Genomic DNA, 27,044 nt, shown 5'->3' with positions numbered 1-27,044 from the left:
ATTTTATAATATTTCTTAAGGATGCCCTTTATATGGGCTTTGAGCTAAGTACACAAAGGACACCTTGTTTACATCATGGACCAGTATCTAAGACTTTCTACATTACAATGCATCTGTGTTTATTTCACATTTTTTCTGTATGCCAGGTCTCTCCACAGGAGATGGTGCAGGAGATCCATCAAGTTCTCATGGATCGAGAGGACACCTGCCACAGGACATGTTTTTCCCTCCAGTTGGATGGAAATGTGCTGGACAACTTTGCAGAGCTAAAGACTATAGAAGGTTTCCAGGAAGGCTCAGTTCTAAAAGTTGTGGAAGGTGAGTGTGTGCTCAGGATTCAGTTCTAATGGTGGTACAGGGTGGGTGTGTGCTTAGGAGTTGGTTCTAAAATTGGTTAAGGGCAAGTCTGTGCTTCTTCTAGGAACTTCTAAATTGTGGATTGCTCCTTCTGGTCTCTAGGAAATATGCACGTGTAGTTTTAAATTAATAAAGCTTATTTGATGCTGTGATCATATGGATGTATGGACGACTGCCACTGGTATAAATGTTTTGGCACACCATTGAAATGATGAAATTATAGTTAATTCTACTATAAATTGTTTGTGTAGGTTCTCAAGTCATCCATACACACGCAAATCCATTTATTATTTAAGATAAGCCTACTGCCTAGAATATAGTCTAATTTGATTAACCATGGCTAGTAGTAACGAAAGGGGTGGGAAGTATGGTCTCTCCTACAGTGGCTTGCAAAAGTATTCGGCCCCCTTGAACTTTTCCACATTTTGTCACATTACAGCCACAAACATGAATCAATTTTATTGGAATTCCACGTGAAAGACCAATACAAAGTGGTGTACACGTGAGAAGTGGAACGAAAATCATACATGATTCCAAACATTTTTTACAAATAAATAACTGCAAAGTGGGGTGTGCGTAATTATTCAGCCCCCTGAGTCAATACTTTGTAGAACCCCCTTTTGCTGCAAATCCAGCTGCCAGGCTTTTAGGGTATGTCTCTACCAGCTTTGCACATCTAGAGACTGAAATCCTTGCCCATTCTTCTTTGCAAAACAGCTCCAGCTCAGTCAGATTAGATGGACAGCGTTTGTGAACAGTAGTTTTCAGATCTTGCCACAGATTCTCCATTGCATTTAGATCTGGACTTTGACTGGGCCATTCTAACACATGGATATGTTTTGTTTTAAACCATTCCATTGTTGCCCTGGCTTTATGTTTAGGGTCGTTGTCCTGCTGGAAGGTGAACCTCCGCCCCAGTCTCAAGTCTTTTGCAGACTCCAAGAGATTTTCTTCCAAGATTGCCCTGTATTTGGCTCCATCCATCTTCCCATCAACTCTGACCAGCTTCCCTGTCCCTGCTGAAGAGAAGCACCCCCAGAGCATGATGCTGCCCCCCCCATATGTGACAGTGGGGATGGTGTGTTCAGAGTGATGTGCAGTGTTAGTTTTCCGCCACACATAGCGTTTTGCATTTTGGCCAAAAAGTTTCATTTTGGTCTCATCTGACCAGAGCACCTTCTTCCACATGTTTGCTGTGTCCCCCACATGGCTTGTGGCAAACTGCAAACGGGACTTCTTATGGTTTTCTGTTAACAATGGCTTTCTTCTTGCCACTCTTCCATAAAGGCCAACTTTATGCAGTACACAACTAATAGTTGGCCTATGGACAGATTCCCCCACCTGAGCTGTAGATCTCTGCAGCTCCTCCAGAGTCACCATGGGCCTCTTGGCTGCATTTATGATCAGCGCTCTCCTTGTTCAGCCTGTGAGTTTAGGTGGACGGCCTTGTCTTGGTAGGTTTACAGTTGTGCCATATTCCTTCCATTTCTGAATGATCGGTGGAACAGTGCTATGTGGGATGTTCAAGGCTTTGGAAATCTTTTTGTAGCCTAAGCCTGCTTTAAATTTCTCAATAACTTTATCCCTGACCTGTCTGGTGTGTTCTTTGGACTTAGTAACATAGTAACATAGTAAGTTGGGTTGAAAAAAGACATACGTCCATCAAGTTCAACCATAATGCCTATATGTAACCTGCCTAACTACTAGTTGATCCAGAGGAAGGCAAAAAAACCCCATCTGAAGCCTCTCTAATTTGCCACAGAGGGGAAAAAATTCCTTCCTGACTCCAAGATGGCAATCGGACCAGTCCCTGGATCAACTAGTACTAAGAGCTATCTCCCATAACCCTGTATTCCCTCACTTGCTAAGAATCCATCCAGCCCCTTCTTAAAGTTATATAATGTATCAGCCAGCACGACTGATTCGGGGAGGGAATTCCAGAACCTCACAGCTCTCACTGTAAAAAATCCTTTCCGAATGTTTAAATGGAACCTCCCTTCTTCTAAACGGAGTGGGTGCCCTCGTGTCCGTTGGAAGGACCTACTGGTAAATAAAACATTAGAAAGGTTATTATATGATCCCTTTATATATTTATACATAGTTATCGTGTCACCTCTTAAGCGCCTCTTCTCCAGTGTAAACAGACCCAACTTGGCCAGTCTTTCTTCATAACTGAAACTTTCCATACCCTTTACCAGCTTAGTTGCCCTTCTCTGGACCCTCTCTAACTCAGTAATGTCCCGTTTGAGCACTGGAGACCAAAACTGAACAGCATATTCTAGATGGGGCCTTACCAGCGCTCTGTAAAGGGGAAGAATAACCCCCTCCTCCCGTGAATCTATACCCCTTTTAATACAGCTCAAAACCTTGTTTGCCCTTGCAGCTGCTGCCTGGCATTGCTTGCTACAGCCAAGTTTATTATCTACAAGGACTCCAAGGTCCTTCTCCATTATGGATTTGCCTAGTGCAGTCCCATTAAGGGTATACGGGGCTTGCGTGTTTTTACATCCCAGGTGCATGACCTTACATTTATCCACATTAAATCTCATCTGCCACTTAGCTGCCCAGATTGCCAGTTGGTCAAGATCCTGCTGCAGGGATGTCACATCCTGGATAGAATTGACTGGTCTGCAGAGTTTTGTGTCATCTGCAAACACTGATACATTACTCATAATACCCTCCCTTAAGTCATTTATGAACAAATTAAACAAAAGTGGACCCAGTACAGAACCCTGAGGGACCCCACTGAGGACCTTATTCCAAGTAGAGAATGTACCATTAACAACCACCCTCTGTACCCGATCCTGTAGCCAGTTTTCTATCCATGTGCAAACGGCTTCACTAAGACCAATAGACCTTAGCTTAGAAAGCAGTCGTTTGTGGGGAACGGTATCAAATGCTTTGGCAAAATCCAAATAGATGATATCTACTGCATCCCCACTATCCAGCTTCTTACTTACCTCATCATAAAAAGCAATTAAATTGGTCTGACATGACCTGTCCTTCATAAAGCCATGCTGATTACTGCTCATAATGGCATTCTCCACTACATAATTTTGAATGTGATCCCTTAACAAGCCTTCAAATAACTTGCCCACCACGGATGTCAAACTTACAGGCCTATAATTGCCAGGCTGAGATCTTACTCCCTTTTTAAATATGGGAATGACATTCGCCTTCTTCCAATCCCTAGGTACCATACCTGATGAAAGAGAGTCTGAGAATATCAGAAACAAGGGCCACTGCAATTCTGCCCCTAGCTCTCTCAGTACCCGAGGGTGTATTCCATCTGGCCCAGGTGCCTTGTTTACATTTATCGTGTGTAACCCTTTAAGCACCATATCCTGTGCCAACCACTGTGTAGTTGGAGCTGAGGCAACAGTGCAGCTATTGGGTGGGACTTGGCCCACTGGCTCCTCTACTGTATACACAGAAGAAAAGAACTGGTTAAGCACATCTGCCTTTTCTGTATCCGCTGTAACCATATTGTTATTATAACTCAATGGGGCCACACCCTCAACCTGCATCTTTTTACTATTAATATACTTAAAAAACTTTTTGGGGTTAGTCTTGGCCTCGGCCGCGATGCGCTCCTCATTTTCTATCTTTGCCTTCCGGATTGCTGTTTTACAACACTTGTTATAGTGTTTATAATCATTAAACGCAGCTACTGTCCCCTCTGACTTATATTTCTTAAAACTTAAGACTTCATGGTGTTGTTGCTCCCAATATTCTCTTAGACAACCTCTAAGGCAGTCACAGAGCAGCTGTATTTGTACTGACATTAGGTTACACACAGGTATGATTTTCGTTCCACTTCTCACGTGTACACCACTTTGTATTGGTCTTTCACGTGGAATTCCAATAAAATTGATTCATGTTTGTGGCTGTAATGTGACAAAATGTGGAAAAGTTCAAGGGGGCCGAATACTTTTGCAAGCCGCTGTATATATTAGTTGGGAAAATGTGTTGACTTTTCAGCCGAATTATTTATTGGATCTTTCTTTGCTTTCCTTTTAGAGCCATATACTGTGCGGGAAGCCAGAATCCATGTCCGTCATATTCGAGACCTGTTGAAAAGTTTGGATCCATCAGATGCTTTCAATGGAGTAGACTGCAACTCCCTGTCATTCTTAAGTGTCTTCACTGATGGTGACCTTGGAGGTATGCAGCATTAGAGGATGCCTGACAAATGACGATGGGTGTTGTCATCTTCAGACCAAGAATACTTACTTGCATTGTACAGATGCATCTGCATTACATAATTACATAGAAATTTTCGCTTGGAAAAGCAAACTGGCAAAAAATGTCCCAGTTTCACATTTATTCACAGCAATACCTGTAATGATCTGCTTGATTGATGTTGTTGCCCCAGTATGCCCACATTAAGCCAGGCAACATTGGTGGAGCCGATAGTTTGGCCCTTGCCACACGATCAGATCTCCATGCAGGCTGTTGTAGCGAGCCCGTTGGCAAGTCCAACTTGGCAGCATTTATCGGCCTGTATATTGTACAGTATTTACTAGCAATGCTGATGTATTGCTTGCAGTAATATAAGTGTATATGCATTGCAATAAAATTAGTCATGTACAGGAGAACAAAACAAATAAGAAAAAACCTCTAAGTTTTTTTTAGTTAAAATCTAAAATTGTTTTAGGAGCTGTCATTAAACATTTGCAACTGTATATTACTATAGCATTTAATCAACAGTTTACTTATTCAATATAATATATATATATATATATATATATATATAATATTTCATCTTCTAGACAGTGGAAAAAAGAAAAAGAAAGGAAATGAACTTGAGCAGATTGATTGCACCCCACCTGAGTACATTTTGCCTGGCAGCAAGGAGAGACCACTAAGTCCACTCCAGCCTCAGAACAAAGACTGGAAGGTAATGTGTCATGGGTGTCTTATACTTTCTTTATAAGGAGAAAATTGTCTGCTTCTAAATCTTTTTATGAATTTTCTCATGGGAATGCTTGTGTTACAGCCCTTGCAGTGTCTGAAAGTCTTCACCATGAGTGGCTGGAATCCACCTCCTGGCAACAGAAAAATGCACGGGGACCTCATGTATCTTTATGTGATAACCATGGAGGACCGGCACGTCAGCATTACTGCATCCACAAGAGGATTCTACCTCAACCAGTGAGTCTTGGGTTTTACATAAAAACAAAGAAATGAACCAGGGAAATATCCCATATATTCATAATGGAGTGCCAGAACTGAATGCATTTTAGTTAAATTTAAGCACCGCTTTGCAGAAAAAAACAAAAAAATTAGATATTATGCTTTAAACTTTAGAGTCTAAAGGATACTACTGGGATTCAAGTGTTTCCTTTAATACTACTTCCAAAAGTGACTTACACTATGGGAAGATTTATGATTGCGCCAGCCTTTTAGCTTGAGCAATCATAAAGGAAACCCCACATGAGTTAAGGAACTCAAGCAGGGTTTGGGTTAGTTTAGATATTCTTTCCTGAGCAGGCTTTCTTAAATATGTAAAAGTTTCTTAACTCGTGGGGTTTCCTTTATTGTTCCTTGATTGTTTGAGCTGAAAATCTGCCCCTGCCGCAGTCAGTTGCAAGTTTTTGAGCAATAAAGCAGGAACCCAACACTAAAGAGTGTTGTAATAGCACAGTTCAAAGGGGGAGATAACCTTGAACTTGCGGAGAGGGTTGTTCCACACAATACATTAATGCTGATAAAATTTATGTAGACCATTCACCAAGAGAATGGTAAGTAATCCACAGAAGATAGTGGATTTTGGATCACTGCCATATTGTATCTGTCATTGTCTGTAGGCCAATGCGCATCTTGTTTTTGCACCTGCTACAGGAAGCTTTTATTGTTACCTAGGGGTAACCATGGACTTCATTAGATTTCAAAATGTAAAATGGCTGTACAGAAAACACTGAAACCTGATCTGAGCTTTACATAGCTAATCTGGGCCTTTGAACACTTTTGTATTGATTTATGCTTTTTTTTAGTTTTCATATGCAAACAATTTTTCTGATGATTTTATGTGAAAGTGTGCCACACCCTGCTTTTCGTTACTGTAACAGGCGCACTGATTTTCGTGCAATACATTTAAAGCAATTAAATAAGTAAATGTTCAAGTGCCAAGAAAATCAACCTTGCATAACTTGCCAAACCTTGCTCCCATGCAGATCAACAGCATACAACTTTAACCCCAAGCCAGCCAATCCCAGTTTCCTCAGCCACTCCCTTGTAGAACTGCTGAATCAGGTCAGCCCAACTTTCAAGAAGAATTTTGCCGCCCTTCAGAAAAAAAGGTAAATCTTATTTTGTTTAGCTTAGAGTGCAAAATGTGAAAGGGCATTATGTTTCAACTAATAAAAAAAACCCATTATTTTGCACATATGTGTAGGTACAGGTACAAATACAGAACAAATGCAAATCAACCAAAAGAACAAAAAATAAATATATATTATCAGGCTGCTTATGCAGAAAATACGCTATTTATAGGTACAGTTTGGAGTCTATCCATTTCCTTTAAATATACAGTTAACTGAGGGAGTGTAGCTTTTTGTGTGTATGAAACATGTTTTTCCTGGTTTTAGCAATAGTTGTTTGCAACCTTTTCAGTATTTTTGATAGTGACTATTTTAATGCCTATATTTCTATGAAAATACATTTGGAAATTGCTTTTACATTAATTGAATTGTACCAATGGCGTACTGAGAACGTGGCAGGCCCCCCTATAAGAACATTTTTAGAAAATATTAAGCAGGTAGCACGCGTAACGACAAGGAGAGCAGCTATAGAGGAAGTAGACCCCATGATCCAGGCCCCCCTGCGACCGCAGGATGTGCTTCCTCTATAGCAGTGATCCCCAACCAGTGGCTCGAGAGCAACATGTTGCTCTCCAACCCCTTGGATGTTGCTCTCAGTGCCCCCAAACCAGGTAGTTATTTTTTAATTTATGGTTAGACAAGTTTTGGTTGCATTAAATCCCAGTGTAAGTGCCAAACAGAGCCTTCTGTAGGCTTCCAGTCAACATAAGGGCTATTAATTAGCATATTATAACTCCCATTGGCACCTCCAGGAACTTTTTTCATGCTTGTGCTGCTCTCCAAAACTTTTTTCATTTGAATGTGGCTCACGGGTATAAAACGTTGGGGATCCCTGCTCTATAGTAATAAGGAAGAGTGGAGCACACCCTATTAGGGTTCAAATGCCCTGGGTGCTGGCAAAAATTTAGGAAATATAAGGACAGAGAGCCGTACACACAAGGACTTAGTAAATAGTGAAAACATTTATTGTAAAAAATCCAACGTTACAGGAAGGCTGTTGACACTGAAATTAATAAAAAAAAATTAAAGACAAAAAAAGCATCTTTGTAACAAAAAAAAAATATTCTTTGTTTTACAACCACATATACTGTAGTATATTATATATATATATCTTGATAAAGGTCCTGGGTGAGGACCAAAACGTCGATCTAAATAAACTAAGTATCTTTTTTTTGATAAAATTTTCCTGGTGTGCATCAGCATTTTTTACATATTTACATTGTTTATCTGATTTGCACCCAGGTTGTTATCCCTATAAGTGTGTGCCTCAGCCTTATATATATATATTACAGTATATATTACAGTATATGTGGTTGTAAAACAAAGAATATTTTTTTTTTGTTAAAAAGATGCTTTTTTCTCTTTAATAGAGATCTGTGTATAATAGAGAAAACAATAAAAACTGATTAGTATTCATCATAATTAGAAGTAGCGTTCCCTTTCCTTTCACTCTCTTGGCTCTCAGAAATAAAATCTCTGTATGCTGCTGAGCTTAGGAAACTAGGATCAACATTCTGTGTGCGATACCTGATTTTGGGTACAAAAGCTCTTTGCCTCCCTGTGTTCTGTCTGAATTATTACTTTATTCTCTCAGAGAAAGAGCAGATTCCAAGCTATGCCAGGGAGATAATGAGGTTCAGAAGCTCCACAGGACACAAATTGACAGGGACGACCCTGTGTTTAAAGCCAATATGAATGCCTCATTATTTCTCTGAAAGGAAGGGGTGTAACCATCAGTATCAAACCCCTCGTGTGAGCACTGTTGCCTTTTTGTTGTTTCTTACCATAAAATATTTTGTTAAAAAAAAAAAAATCAGCATGAGGAATGCGATAGTACTGCTAAGCAGCAATATTGGCTTGCTTTGTTTTTTAAATGTATAGTGTTTATTGGAGAGAATGTAAACTGGTCAGACTGGTTTGATGGAGAGATAGCATATATTATTTCACGTGACTAATGAATATTTTATGTATGCATTTGATATGTGCTTTTTATTACAAGGATTCTATCATTCATACAACCTGTTTTTAAAAGTGTAATTATTACCTAATTAGCAGTAGTTCCTCAGGCTTACATTTGCCATATTAATACTGTCAAGCTGATCTACTAAGTTGGGTAGTCTTGCTTTCCTAGAAGTCCATCCAATCATCATTTCAGGGTCAGTTTTTATTTAATATTTCACCACCTGGTGGACACCTATAACTAATTTATAGATTGAATCATAATGTTTTATTTTGGAGTAATTTATGCAAAATACGACATCTTAAACTCCCCTGAATCTTTTCTAGTCGACATCATTTTTCCAGCTGCATCTAAATTAATGTTTATATTAAAAATATATAATTGGTTGCACTAGCACAAATTTGGCACATGGTTCCTTGTATCTTCCCTAACCTTACATTATGTACTCTCTAAACTTAAATATTGTACCCTACCTTACTCTTTTAAAAATAAAATAAACATCCTTTTTTAGGGTTCAGCGCCATCCATTTGAGAGGATTGCCACCCCTTTCCAGCTGTACAGTTGGACTGCACCCCAGGTGGAACATGCCATGGATTGTGTTAGAGCAGAAGATGCATACACATCCCGCCTTGGATATGAAGAGCACATTCCTGGCCAGGTAAAGGGAGAGAAGTTATTGCTTTTATTTCTGGTATACAACACCTAGGGGCATATTTATCAAAATATGAGTTTAGTGCTTAATACATAAAAACTCACCCATGCTCTATTTTTTCCTATGGGATTTGTAGAAGCTTATTTATCAAGTGGTGAGTTCCAACTTTCACTTATTGATAAATACACTTCTAAAAATCCCTTAGGAATGAATAGAACATGGTTGAGTTTTTATGAATTAAGTTTTAAACTCACATTTTGATAAATGTGCTCCCTATAGTCTGCTTCACAATATAACAGTGACTTAGTAGCAATAACTTTGTGTGATCTGGTAGGAAAAGACCACAGGAGGGTTTGTTAATGTGCAGACCTATGGCTGTGAGTGCCATAGTAATAGTTTAAAGGAGAAGGAAAGGTGCAATCAATGGGGGGCGGGGCAAAGTTAGGGGTAGCAGGGTTTGTAAATGCAACCAGATCCTGGGGACATAGGTAGTTTTATGGTGCCAGTTAAATCTGTAATTCAAAACTATGATGGGGTGCAGTATAGGGTGGATGGCCTTACTGCTTTTTTTTTTTTATTATTATTCTGCCTCTGTTGTGGCAATTATTATTGTATTACAGACAAGAGACTGTAAGGAAAGGTACAATCAATGGGGGGGGGGGCAAAGTTAGGGGTAGCAGGGTTTGTAAATGCAACCAGATCCTGGAGACATAGGTAGTTTTATGGTGCCAGTTAAATCTGCAATTCAAAACTTAATGGGGTGCAGTGTAGGGTGGATGGCCTTACTGTTTTTTTTTCTTATAATTCCGCCTCTGTTGTGGCAATTATTATTGTATTACAGACAAGAGACTGGAATGAAGAGCTGCAGACCACAAGGGAATTAACTCGCAAAAACTTACCAGAAAGGTTGCTGCGCGAGAGAGCTATTTTTAAGGTAAACTATGTTACTACATCTTAGTATTGAGAGGGCTTTTTTCACTACATTACAGAAGATATTAAAGGAATACTGTCATGGATAAACATGTCAGAAACACATCAGTTAATAGAGCTTCTCCAGCAGAATCCTGCATTAAAATCATTTTTTTAAAAGCACAAACTTTTTTTTTTTTTTATATATAATTAATTTTGAAATTTCACATGGGGCTAGCCAAATTCTTAATTTCCCAGGGTGCCACAGCCATGTGACCTGTGCTCTGATAAACTTTAGTCACACTTTACTGCTGAGCTGCAAGTTGGAGTGATATCATCCCCCTCCCAGCATCCAATCAGCAGAACAATGGGAAGGGAGCAAGATAGAAGCTCCCAGTAGATATCAGAATAGCACTCGGTAGTAAGAAATCCAAATCCGGCTTGGGACTCCTCCAGTTACATGGAAGTATAAGAAAAAATAGGTTACCTGAAAGCAGTTCTAGTGTGTAGCGCTGGCTCAGACTCCAAGATGGCTGCCTACACACCAATATTACAACTAAAAATTCATTTGTCGGTTCAAGAATAAAATTTTAAATGATAGAGTGAATTATTTACTATGTAAACAGTGTAATTTAGAAATAAAAAGTATACCATAAAAAATCATGCTAGTATCCCTTTTAGTACCTGGGAGGACTGCCTTTCCTGTCAGATTCATCATTGAAATATCAGTAAATTTAAAATTTTGTTCATCACTGCTCAACATTTTTGCTTGTAGGTCCACAGTGACTTTACAGCAGCTGCTACAAGAGGTGCCATGGCAGTTATTGATGGAAATGTCATGGCAATCAATCCCAGTGAGGAGACAAAGATGCAAATGTTTATATGGAACAATATCTTCTTCAGCTTGGGATTTGATGTCCGAGATCACTACAAGGATTTTGGTGGGGACAGTGCTGCCTATGTATCACCTACAAATGATCTAAATGGGGTACGGGCATATAATGCAGTTGATGTGGAAGGACTATATACTTTGGGGACAGTGGTTGTGGATTACCGAGGTTACAGGGTCACTGCTCAGTCCATTATTCCTGGGATACTGGAGCGAGAGCAAGAGCAGAGTGTCATTTATGGGTCCATAGACTTTGGTAAGACAGTAGTGTCCCATCCAAAGTATTTGGAATTGCTTGAGAAGACAAGTCGTCCCCTGAAGATACAGAAACACACAGTACTGAATGACAAAGATGAGGAAGTGGAGCTTTGCTCCTCTGTGGAGTGTAAGGGTATCATTGGAAATGACGGGCGTCATTACATTTTGGATCTGCTGCGCACCTTCCCCCCTGACCTTAATTTCCTACCAGTTGAAGGTGAGACTATGCCAGAGGAATGTACAAAAATGGGATTTCCTAAAGAGCACAGGCACAAGCTATGTTGTCTACGTCAGGAGCTGGTGGATGCTTTTGTGGAGCACAGGTATAGTTACTGATCACATATCTGCGTTGTTGTGTTGAAGTTATATGCTCAGTGATGAATGTGTGTGTGTGTAGTACATTTCTACAAAATAACTAGTCTGCCTGCATTTCATCTCATAAGAATATTTTATCTTACATAAAGCCTTTCAGTTGTAGCAACTGAGCGGTCAAATGAGGTTTGATCCAAGAAGTTAAAATCCATAGGATGTTTCTTTAACAAAAACAGAATTCCTTTCCTCCCTTGGCTTAATGGAGAGTATGGAATGCAAAGATGGCCCGTTTTGAGATTTAAAAAGTCCCCTACATTTTGCTTCCAGTGGCCTCAAAGTAGGTGCCCATTTTTATATTTCTAGCTTGCAGGCAAGTTTTGGAAGCACAGAGACCGTTTTGCTCAAAGAAGAGCCTCCTGCTTGTGTGGCTCCCCAACATATTTTACATCTGAGTGCGGCTCACAAGTCTTGAATTGGATTCCTTTAGTACAACACATTTAACTGCTAAGCCACTGAGTGGCAAAATGCATGAGTTCCAAAGGGTTTTAAAGCTAATTCTGAACATTTTACAGTGAACTTGGATCAAACCAATTTGTAGTCTATTTACAGCATAACAATTTAAAATGACTAGAACCTACAGCTAAAAACCAATAAAATATGCAAAAGTTGCCTTTACTTTGATAGGTCGAGCTTGCTTTTGTTAATTCTGTTATGAATGCATCACTGCATTTTCTCATGGTTTGGTCATTTCTTAGTATTGTTTTGCATTTGGTTTTTGTTAAAGGCTAATTGTGCATGAGTATCTTAGTGTGTAAATGCTGGTTATACCTTCCTTCCTTTGTCCCTTGCTATTTCATTTCAAATAGCTTTTAATAAGGTACAGGGTATAAGTTACAAAGCAGCAAAAAAACTGAATGCTCTTTCCTAGATGTTTTGCTGTGTGTAGACATTGTTAAAAAAATATGTGCTGTAGTTTTAAGGTTCAGTGGAGCTATGTGGCAAAGCTTAGCTTGGCCCTGATTTATAATATGGGCTCCTTTAACACTGGTCCAAATGTGTGGGGTGCATAATTAAAAATAGGTAGCATCCTAGTAAGCAGTCTGTTAGCTTGGGTTACTGTAGAGGTGCCCTCTTAAATAATATCATCTGAATATATCGGTACAATTTACACTTTTTTGAGTTTCGAATGTTGCGTTTGTTTTTCTAAATCGAATAAACTTGCATATGGAATGGTCACTTAGGTAATATGACTTAACTTTCTAGGACAACGCCCGTCGACTTCTATGGAAACTCTATAGAATACAAGACATTTGAGTTTTTTAACCAATAATTCAAATTTGTGGGTTTTTTTGTGATAAATTACCCCCTAAATGTTGCCCCAAGCATTAACTGGTATATAACACCAGATGCTGGAGCATGGGGAAGTGTTGGCAGGTTCTTTTAGAGAAGACAATATAGAGGCTTTGACAGCAGATGCATTCTCTAAGCACACAATCCTGCAACCATTGGTCGCAGGAAAGATCATTTGTTCACTCCATCGATGTTCAGGGCTGAATTGTCGGATATGGAGGTAGAAGCAATAGGGATTCAGCCCTAAACACAGATTTTGCTCGGGCACCTTCAACGGCGCCCAATCAAAATCTTTTGACCCATTCAATCGGCGAGACGACCAATACCCAAAGCTTCTGCGAAATTGCCCGTCTTGTCGACCTGCTATACACGCGTGTATGGCCAGCTTAATTCCCCTCATACTTGACTGTAAGTGGGAATATGAAATAGACACCGCATGGAATAGTTTAGTTACAAAAGCGTACACACAAACCAAGTGCATACATACATGCTAGCTTAATGAATAAACCAATGAATAGACAGAGCTCTGTCTTTTACTCTCACACTCCTTTATGTTACAGTTAGAGCATGACAAACTGGTGGCTTAAGGTAAAAGATGCAAAAGGGCAATATTTACTGAAGCATATATGGACATATAGTAAGATTGTAGGACAACTTATTATAAAAGAAATTATTATTAGTTATGTATTCCTTATGATGGTATAGTTTTCCTTTAAGTTGTAAATATATACATGGACTTTGTTAGGTTGTCGACTTGTAAATATATTGGGTAGTTGTTTAAGGTAAAAAGGAGGCCCTAGTTTCCATTTTTGCTTTTTGGACCACTGTATAAAAAGCATTAAAGTGTTAAAGTACCCTAAGAATGCAGTAGCCACAAGTGAACATTAATGGAATAAAAGCTTGCATAGTATCCAGCATTGTTAGTAAGGTGGCACAAGTACGTTTTCTCGCTGTTTTCCCAACTAGATCCTTGGCTTTTTGTTCCAGTTTTCAATTTAACATCCAGGCTGGTGTATAATCACCCCTGTTTAAATCTGCTGTATGGCCTTTTAGAAATAGCCACAACAGGCTACTTTGTAAATATGCAATTCATTTTACTCTAATGTTGCACTTTTTTTACATAAAATTAATGTTTATAGACATTTCCCATAGTTTTAAGTTTTGTTTGTTTTGTTTTTTTTACTGCAAGTACAGTAGTAGTAGTTAAGGGGGCAGCAAAGTATATTTAAAGAGGAGCAGGTTAAAGTTGTGCTGGGCTATCCTGTGGCCATTTTAGTTTTTTCTGTAGATTACCCCATGGTGGGGGGGGGCTGCTTTAAATCCAGGAATAGAGTCTTATACTGTTAAAGAAAGGGGATGTAATGACGCTTTTTTTTTTTCTATAAATGTTGAGCCATGGCAACCTCTATTGAAAAATGAACTACTGCACATTATCTGCTTAGCAAGAGAAGGTCCCAGAACATGGCCTGTTTACTAAATGAATACTTAATACTTAAGACGTAGCATATTTATTATTACTATGCTTTATACCCCTGTGCTTGCTTTAAAGTGATTATATCTTATTCAAACCAGTCTCTGCCCTAGGTCATTTACGCAGTTACTCACTTATAAGGAGCCTTAGTGCGTTTTGGTGTACAGGACCTTAGATTGTTAGCTCCACTGATAGATACAGTCTGTAAAGTGTTTTTAACATGTTAACAGTTCTTTATAAAGAATAATTATAAAACCAAAACACAGTTAATGGAATCTTCCCTTCAAAAAAAAAAAAAAAAAAAAATGCTATTATGTTTGTTGTTTGTTAGCGCTCTTCATATACATTGGTTTTGTGATCCTCAGGTATCTCCTATTCATGAAGTTGGCTGCCATGCATCTAATGCAGCAAAAAGCCTCCATAAAGGATGTACTGGGAACTGAGGCTTCCACTGCCTCTGAGCAGCTGGAAGGAAACGGTCCATCTGAAGAAAAGGAAGACCTGGATCTGGATGGAGAGGCTCAGCTAAAGCAGCTGGAAGAGACCATGGCAGCCCACAAAGAAACAGGTATTTGCATACTGCTATTTTCACAGTGGATATATACCTGGTAGTATATGTTCCTAGGGATGTCTGAGAATTAAAATCTTATTTGTCTTATTGCTCAAATGATGCTAGTATAAATGCAATCTCCAATGCATGTGCATTGACCACTTCACTTAATAAATGCCAATCATCTACCAAGATAACCATTTAGTTCTATACAAATGCACTTGTGCATGATACTGCCAGTCTCCTCAGGAGTATGTGTCCAGGGGATATCTTTGACACCTAAAGATGGTCTCATTTTGCATTTAATATTTTGTGTTTAAGGCTGTTGACTGACACTCATTTACATTACATATAAATATTATATATATATTTGTGCACCTTTTTATTTAGAGCTCCCAAAATTGTCAGTTCCCCATGAACAGGAATCTAGGGTTATATTGGTTTACTTTTCTTGTTGACCCACCCTCTGGCACCTTTGCCATAAAAGTGAATCTGTCGCACAGACTTACTGGCAGATCCACCTGCAGTGGGACACATCGCAGGATTTTCTTATATTTTCCTGCAATATTCACTCTAGGCCTTAAATTGCTATTGTGGTACCAAGGTGTAAAGGGGTCCAAACAAAATCCAATCTCTCTAACTTCTACGTAAACAAACACATTTGTAATCTTTACTTCAACTTATCAATTTTATCAATTTTCCAAACAGTGGATACCAGAAGCAAAGAGGTGATTCTGAAGGCTTGCCAGGCAGTTGGCTCCATCAGCAACACATCTTTTGACATCCGATTCAACCCAGACATCTTTTCACCAGGTACAAAGTTTGTTTTATTCTTTCCTTTACGTGTGATAGTAATATCATCTGGCGTGTGTTTTAAAGCAAACTATTTAGATGCTCAAATATCCAAATTATTGTCTTTGAATTTTCCTACTTTACAGTAACAAACAAAGGCAGTTACACCAGCAGAATACATGCTGTATATTAGCCATGACACATTTGAGTTTATTTTGCGTAAAGAAAAATTTTTATTTGCACATATGAGCACATGATGTTAAGGTTATTTTTTTAATTTATTGTGGATATAGAACATTCTTTCTTTGTTTCAGCTGCAGAATGTAATCCACTGATAGGGCTCGACTAGAAAAGCTGAAGCGTGAGCCATGCCTCCGAATAGTAGTCAAACTTCACAGCTCTAGCTTCCCCCTAAAACATTTATAAAAAAAATACTTCATTCAATTTGAATCCTGGTTGATAAGTGCAGTAATGCTTCCAACTAGAAAGTGATTCCTTTATGTCTCTTACTTGTATTTATATCCATCCATTCTGTCCTTGCGTAGGTGTGCGTTTCCCAAATGAGTCTCAGGAAGAAGTGCAGAATCAGAAGCAGCTGCTGAAGGATGCAGCAGCCTTTGTCTTAACATGCCAGATACCTTGTTTGGTAAGAAATGCACTAAAAAACTGATGTTAAAATACCTACGAAGAGTTGAGTAAGGCGAGCAGAAGCAGCCTTAGCCAGGGAATCCACTGTTATAGCTAAAAGAGCCCTATTATACAGCTCCCAACAGTAAAACACTGGCTTTCCTAGCCAAACAGCAACCCTCTACAGCTCCTCAATCCGAGGAGGGCTGAATGATCTATGAACCTCACTTAATAGCTGAAACATTTGCTAAGTACTATGAAAACCTCTATAACTCCACTACATCATGTACAATACCCCAGCTGAATAGCTACCTTGACTCCTCAGCAAGACCCACAATATCCCCTGCAGAGGGAGCCTGGCTTGACGTAACTGTTGATGAAATTGAAAGGGCCATACAATCCTTCCCATCTAATAAAACGCATGGACTGGAGGGCTACCCCCAGACTGGTATAAATCATTAAACAAAATAATAGCCCCCTGCCTTCTAGAGACCCTCCAAGCAGCCTGGGACTCTGTCATTACCAGCATCATTCCTTGAAGCCCTTATAGTGGTCATCCCAAAATCGGGTTGCAATCCAACTCTTTGTAGCACTGACGCCAAAATATTGGCAAAAATTCTGGCTACCAGACTTACCCAGGCTGTACAAGATTTAATACATCCAGACCAATCAGGCTTTATGCCAGCAAGCATGGCAGACTTCAACCTCCGACTTTTCACTAAACTCCAACTCCCACATACCAACAAAGGCTCCAGAATTGTGGCTTCGCTTGACTCTGAGAAAGCCTTCGACTCGGTAGAGTGGAACTTTCTCTGGAAAATGCTCCACAGATTTGGCCTGGGCACCAAATTCATCCAATGGGTTAAACTACTCTACACATCCCCGGTTGCCAAGGTTAGGGTAAACAATTACATCTCTTCCCCCTTCCAACTCCTCAGGGGAACCAGACAAGGGTGCCCCCTATCTTCAGAACCCCTGGCCATCACAATAAGGGGGTGTCCATCCATTAAGGGGCTCCAATTTGCCAATATCACAGAGAAAGTGTCTCTCTTTGGGGATGGCATATTAATATATTTAGAGGACCCCTCAAAATCTCTTTCCACCATGCTAACTGTTGTCCAAGACTTTGGAAAATACTCGGGACTCCGTATTAACTGGGAAAAATCACTGGGAAAAATATTTAGCATTGACCCTACCCCTCTCACCCCACCTCCCCAACAGACACAGCTGAAATGGGTTACATCCTTTAAATACCTGGGGATATGGATACACCCAGCCCACCGTCTCTTCCTACAACTCAATTTAGACCCTATCATGGACTCCCTGTCACAAGTTCTTAAGACCTGGGCCAAACTACCACTCATATTTTGGGGAAGAATGAATATTATCAAGGTGATAAATCTGCCCAAGCTCCTGTATATATTTCACAACACCCCATTTATAATCCCTCGATCTCCTTTTAAAAAGTTGAACAAAATCATAGCTCCATTTATTTCGGCCAACAGCACCCCTCGCATCTCCTGGGAGAGGTTAACAGCAACCATTGAAAATGGAGGCCTGGCCCTGCCACACCTCTACTTTTACTATTTAACCTCCCAGATTTACTATGTACACTGGTGCCTCGCTCCCAACCCATACAACCCCAACACACAACTCCAAGCATCTATTCTCCACTCAATAGAAGGCCTAAGTACCTACCCTTACAGACACTACTCAGATATGACCACTTTACCAAACACCTTACTGAACCCACAAAAGGCATGGGCCCTGAAATTCCTAAACCACCCATGGCTGCTTCTCTCAACTCAACTCCCACTCTAGGCCAACTCGCTCCTAGCCCACCTAAAGGAATTACAAGACTACACTTATTGGCCGCAACTGGGTGTTAAAAAACTTGGCCACCTCACAGTTGGCTCCCAGTTCCCCACACACCAAGACCTGCAAGAAAGAGCCTTGGGCCAACAGGTACAACTCTTTACTTCCAGCTCAGGCATGCCTTTCATGCACAATTCCACACCCTTCCCCCATTATAACTACGGTAACCCTAGAGGACATCCTACTCTCCCCATCTCCCGCCAAACTTTTATCCAGGCTATATAAAGAGATCCTGAAAACAGTCAAGCCACCCTTTAACCGAGCCTGTTGTCTTTGGACACAGGACATCCCAGAGTTAGAACATGAGCAATGGGAGGAAGCCACAGAAAATGCCTATAACTTCCTAATCTCGATAAAGGATAGGCTCATACAGTACAAATTTCTGCACCAAATTTACATAACACCCCTTAAGCTGATGAGATTTGTGAGGAGACAGGATGACCTCTGCCCAAGATGTAAATCCCCCGGGGCCAACTTCCTCCACATGATTTGGTCCTGCCCCCCCCCCCCCATATATGAATTCTGGTCCAAAATAATGGAAACACTGGCTAGCGAACTGGGTACACCATAAATAGTGTACCCAACAACCTGCTTGCTAAGAATCATAGATGAAACACTATCCACCAAGACGGCCAGAGTTAGGCTACGCACGCTCAAGTTCTACGCCCAAAAAACAGTAATTATGCACTGGATGGGAAATACCCTTCCCTTCCTAACATTCTGGAGACGGCTAGTGGATGGAGCTCTTCCTCTCATTAAATTAACCTATGGAACAAGGGGTGCATACGACAAATTTTAATAAGATCTGAGGAAACTGGTGTAACCATGACAACTTGGACACATAGCTCACCCCTTATATTGAGTGTGACTGACCTGACAGAACTGAACACAGTCACCTATACAGTGACAACTACAATGCCTAGCAATAGTATCATTGATTGTATTGACCTAAACTTGACTTGACTCCAATCCAAGGTTAATATCCCACAATGTTTTGTATTTTATTGTTTTGTGATGTTGTAAAATCAATAAAAATTTACCTTTAAAAAAAAAAGTTAAAATAACTGCATGGTAAAGCTGAAACTTTAGGAACCTATGGTGTACCTCCTGCTGCTATACTTCCTTCCTTCCTTGCTGTTGCACTTAGATCACTTTGCATCTCAGTAAAACAGTATGTGCCAGAGTATTGATATACTGCATTGGTTCCAAAACTGTGGCGGGACTCCCGCAGTTAGCAGCCTAAGGCTAGTCAGGGCGGGGGAGAATGTTCAGATTTATCTTTAAGCATGTTATAAACAAAAGAGGGCCATGAGGAAATGCAAGAAGTCAAATGATTTTACATCCTACCTCCACAGAACAGAATTTTCTTCAAATGTTTCTCTGTATGTTTATTGTGTCAGTTCATTTAAATACCTTTCTACAGATCAAAGACTGCCTTGACCACAGTGTTGTGCCAATGGATGGAACCACCTTGGCTGAAGCAATGCACCAAAGAGGCATAAACATGCGCTACTTGGGGAAGGTTATTGATGTTGTCAGGAAGTTCCCTGTTCCATCACAGCTGGACCACATCTATGTAAGTAGACCTGAAATTTCTTTAACTTGGTATCTGTAATGTGATGTGCAGGTCAAGCAAGCCATGTTTAGAGAGCAAGCATGTTTTTTGTTTTTTTTGTATATCAGATGCTTATGTAGGCTTGGGATACAATGAATGATATCAAAGTTGCCAACACTGTGGAATCAAAAGGGGTTTGTTTTTTTTTCAGAAAAGGGTTGACAAATGCATGTTATAATTGGCAGAGGAAAGTTCCAGTTGAGACTGGAGTGAATAGATGAGGTAGGGATTTGGTTAGATAAGGGATGCAGGGAAGTTTTGAAAGAAAACAACATTGAAGAAGTGAGGAGATTAAAAGACTTGTAGCCTGGTTTCTTACCAGGATTTGCACCACTGGTTGTGGTAAGTGTACTTTAATAAGAGCAGTTAGCCAAATTAGCACAGGAGCAAGTTGAGATGTTAGCATAAATAGAGAAAAAATAAATGTAACATACCTAGAGTCTGAAGGTTGCAGTGTGTGTATGTATTTTTGGGGTTGGCTTTTGCAAGTTAATATGTGAGCAGATTGTGAGATTCACCTTTTAGCAGGGTAGTGACCATAAACATACAACCAAAGCTACATTGCAGTGGCTTAAATACAAGACCCTAAGACAGGGGTCCCCAACCTTTGTTACTCGTGAGCCACAGTCAAATGTAAAAAAACTTGGAGAGCAACACAAACATCACAAGTTCATGGAGCTGTTAATAAGGCTAAGATTGGCTATTAGGTTGCCTCTATGCACACTATCCGCTTACAGGGGGCTTTATTCGGTAGTAAATCTTGTTTGTATTCAACCAAAACTTGCCCCCAAGTCAGGAATTCAAAAATAACTACCTGGTTTGGGGGGCTGAGAGCAGCATCTGAGGTTGGTGAGCAAATGTGGCTGATGAGCCACTGATTGGGGATTACTGCCTTAAGGGACATATTTATTAAAGTGTGTAAACCAGGTGTCCCCAACTTTTTTTTTACCCGGGAGCAATGCAAGCATGGAAACATTTCCTAGTGGATGACCAATAAGGACTGTGATTCGTTATTAGGCAGCCCAGTGATGACTGACAATCTACAGGAGGCTCTCTGCTCGACAGTACACATGGTCTTTATGCCTTCAAATCTTGTCTTCAAGTCAGAAATTTAAAAAAGAAAACCTGCTTTGAGGACAATGGGAGCAACATCAGAATAGTTGGCTCACGTGCCACTGGTTGGGGATCGCTGGTGTAAGCCAACGTCACCGGTTATGTTCCCCATAGCAACCAATAAGATCTTTTGTTTTCTACCTTCTAAGTGAGCATATAATTTTAATTGCTGTTTGGTTGCTATGGGCAACATCACCGGTGATGTTGACTTACTCATTGTAATAAATATGCCCCTTAATGTCTAAGAATGATGCAGTCAGAGAGCAGACCTCATTGTGAGAATCTGTGAGAAATTTCATGGGCCGATGTATCTGTTTAGCCATAGGGTCAAGTGATCAAATCACTGGCCTGTTCTGCAAAACAACCGGTGGGAAAAATCGTCCATTATGCTAATACGATCATTAAAAAAAACATGTTTTTGCACCTTTGCTTACACTGGTTGAATTGTTAACATATTTTCATGTTTTTTCTTTTGTCAGAAAATTTTAATCAGTGAAGTGATTACCAGATCTGCAAAGCACATCTTCAAAACATACCTACAGGTAAAAGAAAATATGATCTGCTCTGCCATTTGTTCTCTTAGATACTAATTACAGATAAAACGCAGGTTAGCAAAAATGAGAAATTAGGAGGACACTATGGGACATAGCATTACTGTTTCAAAGCTTTCTGGTAATATTTACTGTTTTTTAAATCAGGATTTATAAATTAGTGTAAAAGCTGCAGGATGATGTTTTTGTACTCTGGTACATAGAATTAACTTTTATACCTTGCTTTCATAGATCCAGCTCTTCTCTAAAATAGATTTCCTTCTCCTAGGGTGTGGAACTTTCTGCCTTATCTGCAGCCATCAGCCACTTTCTGAACTGCTTCCTTAGCTCTTTCCCAAACTCAGTGGCCCATCTTCAGTCTGATGAGCTGGTCTCCAAGAAGAAGAGCAAGAAGCGAAGGAACCGAAACTTGGGAAATACTGACAATACAGCTTGGGCCAACACCTCCCCCCAGGAGCTTTGGAAAAACATCTGTTCAGAGGCCAAAAGCTACTTTGATTTTAATTTAGAATGGTAAGTTAGAGTTAGGGTGTAAGCAACTGTGGACTCTAAATAGGACATTAAAATGTGCAGAACCCCCATTTAGCACAGGTAATAGTGAGAAACACCAAGAAAACTGGGGGAGGTACCATAAGAAAGGAATGAAGAGTAGAAGAAACGTTAAAGATCATACAGAACTACATGTGTGGGGATGTGAGCAGGCAGCAAGCCATTGGTAGGGGTTTTAGGAGAGGAGACAAGGGAATGATGGCAAATTCTTCATCTTAAGGTTTGTTGTAGAAACACTTAGGCACATTTCTAATACCTTTACTTGTCCCATAAACAAGTGTAGAATGAAGCTTATGATGTTTATTGATGCTAGCCAGTACACATGGAGCTCATTGGGTTTTTTTCCATTCCCCTAGTGAAAATGTGGACCAGGCCATGGAGGTGTACAACCTGCAAAAAATCAGCCTACTGAGAGAAATATGTATCAAAGTTGGAATTCAGGTAAAGGAAAGCAGCATATGGTGTGTGTTGAAGAAAATCGCATAAAATAAAGGAACAAGAGCTACACTTTTTTTCCCCTCAAAAGTCTTTTATGGTATATCGCTCATGCTACCCCTGTTGCATGGGATTTTTGGCTACTTGGGTGCCTCTTGTTTGAACTTTTTCTTTAAGACCCAGTCTTCTGTCACATCTTCTGTTTTCTGGTTAGGTCCTCTGCAAATTATTGGTGCTTATCTAGGCAAGCTAGGTGTCTGCTTTTCACCATGGTGCCTGCAATGGCTAAGAATAATTTATTCACCCCAAAAATAAATGGAACATTAAAGGAGAATGTTAGGCACCTCCAAGTGACGTTAATCGCTTACCTTGTACCCCGGGCTGGTGCCCCTTTACAGAGAGAGTAGCAGCGATTGCTTCCTCCTTCCTGGTCGATCACGCGCGCATGCGCAGTAGAGTGAAAAGGCCGAACTTTAACAGAGAAGTTGGCTTTTCACTCTAGTGCACATGCGTTTGTCCGGGACAATTGGCTAGTGAGCGAATAGGAAGGAGGAAGCGCACTCGACAGGTACCCTGGGGGCACCAGCCCGGGGTACAAGGTAAGCTAATTATGTCATTTTGGGGTGCCTAACATTTTGGCACCCCCGAGTGACTTAGCCTTTCCTGGTCCTTTAAGCACACTTCTTTTGTGTAGCTGAGCCCTTGTGCAAGTCACAATGCTGAAACAAATGCCTCAAGACTAATGATGCCAACATGCTTTGCTTTGAGCAGTCTAGGGGGTAATGCAGATTAATAGTGCTCTACCTTCTAACAGTTGCTATCCTTTGCAACAGTGAGTTCTGCACTCTCAAATCAGTGTTTTTTTTTAAATATAAATAGGCCCAACACTTTGCATCCCCCATGTGAGGCTATAATATTACTTTTATTCTCTTGGCCAGTAGCTCTTTGACTACCCTGTTTTTCTTGAACTTGTTTATTTTTTTTATATAAATATATAGGGCCTGATTCACTAAAGTCCGAAATAAGGAGTGCTATTTATAGCATGCGTTAAAAATCTTATCACTTCTTATTTTTCGCTCGATTCACTAAAAGGACACTTGTCATAATTAAGAAGCGATGTTCTTGGCGTTATTTATCTTGCGACGACATATTTTCAAGCAATATATTACGCAGCGCACAACATATTACGCAGCACGTTGCTTGAAAATATGTCGTCGCAAGATAAATAACGCCAAGAACATCGCTTCTTAATTATGACAACTGTCCTTTTAGTGAATCGAGCGAAAAATAAGAAGTGATAAGATTTTTAACGCATGCTATAAATAGCACTCCTTATTTCGGACTTTAGTGAATCGGGCCCATAGTATGTAAAACACAGCATGCCATTTCTTTTCTTCATTTAACATTCTTAGCTTCCTTCCTTGTTCTCAGAAGCCTTTGTTCCCACAGTGAATTTATTCCCAAGATATCAGCATTTTTTTACCCAAGGTATGTAGGCATGAATAGAAGAATCTTTATTTGTGTTCTCTTTCCCTCTTAGATTCTATTGAAAGAATACAATTTTGATAGCAAACACAAGCCTACCTTCACTGAAGAAGATATACTGAATATTTTCCCTGTGGTGAAACATGTAAACCCTAAAGCAACCGATGCCTTCCATTTCTTCCAGAGTGGCCAAGCAAAAGTACAACAGGGTGTGTAAGATTCAACTGCCCTACATGCACCTTTTTAATTTTATTTATTTATTTATTTATTTGCAACCCTTAAATGAATGAAGACATTAATTGATACATTTTTGTTTGGGAACCTATTCATGTATTTATGGTGTTTACATTTCAAAATGAATAAACACAAATGTTAAGCATACATATAGGATATCCTTGACTGAAAGAGCTTACAGCCAGATATGGGTGTATGGGAAAACAGACAGAGCAGGTAGCAGTCTGTGTATAATAGATGAGAGGTAGTAGGCTTTTGAGAAGGTGTGTTGGAATAATAATCAGTCCATGAGCAGGAGACAGTGCAGCAGATGTTTTAAACAAATAAGACATGGGTCATTACATAGGCTAATTTAATAATACTGGGAAAATGTAAACTGTTACTGAACAACAGTTAATAGAGCTTCTCCAGCAGAATCCTGCATTGAAATCTTTTTTCAAAAACACAAACAGGTTTTGTTTTTTTTTTATATATATTTAACTATAATATTTAAAATTCCACATGAGCCTACCATATTCTTCATTTCCCAGGGTGGGAAATGCTGAGCTGCAAGTTGGAGTGATATCACCCCGCTCCCAGCAGCTGATCAGCAGAACAATGGGAAGGGAGCAAGATAGCAGCTCCTAGTAGGTATCAGAATAGCACTCAATAGTAAGAAATCCAAGTCCGGCTTGGGACTCCTCCAGTGTCATGAAAGTAGGAGAAAACAAAGGTTATTTGAAAGCAGTTCTATTGTGTAGCGCTGGCTCTTTCTGAAAGCTCAGACTCAATGCAGAGATGGCTCCTACACACCAATATTACAACTAAAAAAATACATTTGTTGGTTCAAGAATAAAATTTTAAATAATAGAGTAAATGATTTGCTATGTAAATAGTGTAATTTAGAAATAAAAAGTGCACCATAAAAATCACGACAGTAGCCCTTTAAGGGCCATGGTCCACAGGGAGATTAGTCGCCTGCATTGTGCCCGAGTCTGAGCTATCAGAAAGAGCCAGTACTACACATGAGAACTGCTTTCAGGTAACCTATTGTTTCTCCGAACAATCTCCTGCAACTTTGGAAAGTGAAACGATGTGTATTGCCCTCCCACCAGTGATTCATTGTATTGCCAATGGGAAGGCATTTTAGGCGATTACTTGCAGAAGCCAAGATTAACCACGGGCAAACTAATCTTCCCATTGGACATGGCCCTAAGACTTTATGCAGCTTTTCTGTGCTGGTAAAACTAATTCTTACATTGTTCAGCACAGTGAAGCTACATAAAAACAAAGGCTTAGATTCAGTTTGAAAAAAACTAAATTTGTAAAACAAGTCCCTGTATTTCTCCAAATTTCACACTGAATACTGATTTTTCTGCACCTCGAAATTCCTCTAATATGTTTTTGGTAGCCCAGCAATATTTAAGTGTTTCTCAAGTAGTCTGCTTTGTCAGCTTATTTTTTTTTTTTCTGTTTCACAGGTTACCTAAAAGAAGGATGTGAATTAATCAATGAAGCCTTAAACCTGTTTAACAATGTATATGGTGCTATGCACGTGGAAATCTGTGCATGTCTACGCCTGCTTGCCCGACTTAACTACATCATGGGTGATTATTCTGAGGTAAGCAACCAATCAGCTGTGAGTCTTTGTGGGAATGTAGATAGGAAGGAGCCATAAAGACGTTTCTGCTGACCATGCATTAAACTGGTTGTTCCAGCTGCAGATTTTTAGCTGCTGTTAAGATTTAACTCTGAGCATCTTTTCATAGCTAATGGATTTTGGGAATCATAGCTGAGTAACATCTGAAGGGTTCCAACATGTACATCTCTGCATTAGATAAGTAATGGATCTTAGAAGCCAGGTCACTAACTGGTATTTAAGCTCCTGGAAGACCTTTGAAGACAGTAGATCATGTCAGTGTTTATATGGATCACAAAGAACAAACAGACATACCCATATTTGACAAAAGAAAAATCTGAATGTCGCAGTGGAACACTCCATGCATTAGGTTGAGGCTCAATTACTATGGTCAACATAGATGATGTTTCTGTGCTGTTTTGGACTCCTAATGTCCTTGCTTTTCAATAGAGATTGAGAGGTCTTGGGCTTTGATTTGTTGCCCTTTAAATCTCCTTTTCTGGATTATTTTGAAAATACTGCATACAAACATTCTGCCTTATTTTCTTTGGTAATATATGATCGTTTGCCTTTAAATATTTTGAAGTTACATTTTTGGCAATGTTTAATAACTGTGTCTTTCCTTACAAGGCCTTAAGCAATCAGCAGAAAGCAGTATTAATGAGTGAGAGGATTCAGGGTGTTGAGCATCCCAGCACTGTCCAAGAATATGTAAGTTCATTACTAGTTGGTTATAGTTGCTAAACTAAAATATTTTTCTCTTTTTCTCTCCTACTTATGATTGATTTTATTTATTACTATTAATATTTAATGAAATAACCATTGTTCCTATTTAGTCACATTTTTCTTTCTTTCCTTTCACTTTACCCTCTTAATTCACCCATGTTTATTTGATCTCTTTCAGATGCATTTAGCCCTGTACTGCTTTGCAAACAATCAGGTCTCTACATCCTTAAACCTGTTGTACCGGGCGCGCTATCTCATGCTTTTAGTGTATGGCGAGGGGCATCCAGAGATGGCGCTGCTAGATGTAAGTATACCGTGCACTGCTTTACCCAAACGGTATCTATCTGTGGCTGGGGCTGAGGGAGGTTTCCAGCATGCAGAGAAAAAATGTT

General features: G+C 39.7%; 1 protein-coding gene across 4 annotated transcripts in view; it reads left to right on the top strand.

Moving 5' to 3' along the window:
• The window catches only part of cluh (clustered mitochondria (cluA/CLU1) homolog), a 50,445-nt gene that overhangs the window by 16,713 nt on the left and 6,688 nt on the right, over positions 1-27,044 (top strand). For all 4 annotated transcript variants that reach the window (XM_012957285.3, NM_001079109.2, XM_031896127.1 and 1 more), the window contains 19 exon segments: positions 147-318; positions 4,378-4,521; positions 5,130-5,257; positions 5,357-5,511; positions 6,534-6,659; positions 9,152-9,299; positions 10,135-10,227; positions 10,978-11,672; positions 14,848-15,050; positions 15,741-15,845; positions 16,370-16,470; positions 19,750-19,902; positions 21,534-21,596; positions 21,874-22,118; positions 22,511-22,595; positions 24,130-24,283; positions 25,769-25,908; positions 26,557-26,637; positions 26,831-26,956. In XM_012957285.3, coding sequence (XP_012812739.1) covers positions 147-318; positions 4,378-4,521; positions 5,130-5,257; positions 5,357-5,511; positions 6,534-6,659; positions 9,152-9,299; positions 10,135-10,227; positions 10,978-11,672; positions 14,848-15,050; positions 15,741-15,845; positions 16,370-16,470; positions 19,750-19,902; positions 21,534-21,596; positions 21,874-22,118; positions 22,511-22,595; positions 24,130-24,283; positions 25,769-25,908; positions 26,557-26,637; positions 26,831-26,956 — 3,117 coding nt within the window.

This window comes from Xenopus tropicalis, chromosome 2, assembly GCF_000004195.4.
Source record: "Xenopus tropicalis strain Nigerian chromosome 2, UCB_Xtro_10.0, whole genome shotgun sequence".
NCBI lineage: Eukaryota > Metazoa > Chordata > Amphibia > Anura > Pipidae > Xenopus > Xenopus tropicalis.
The sequence above is the reverse complement of the archived record's forward strand: the minus strand, read 5'-3'. Positions and strand labels throughout refer to the sequence as shown.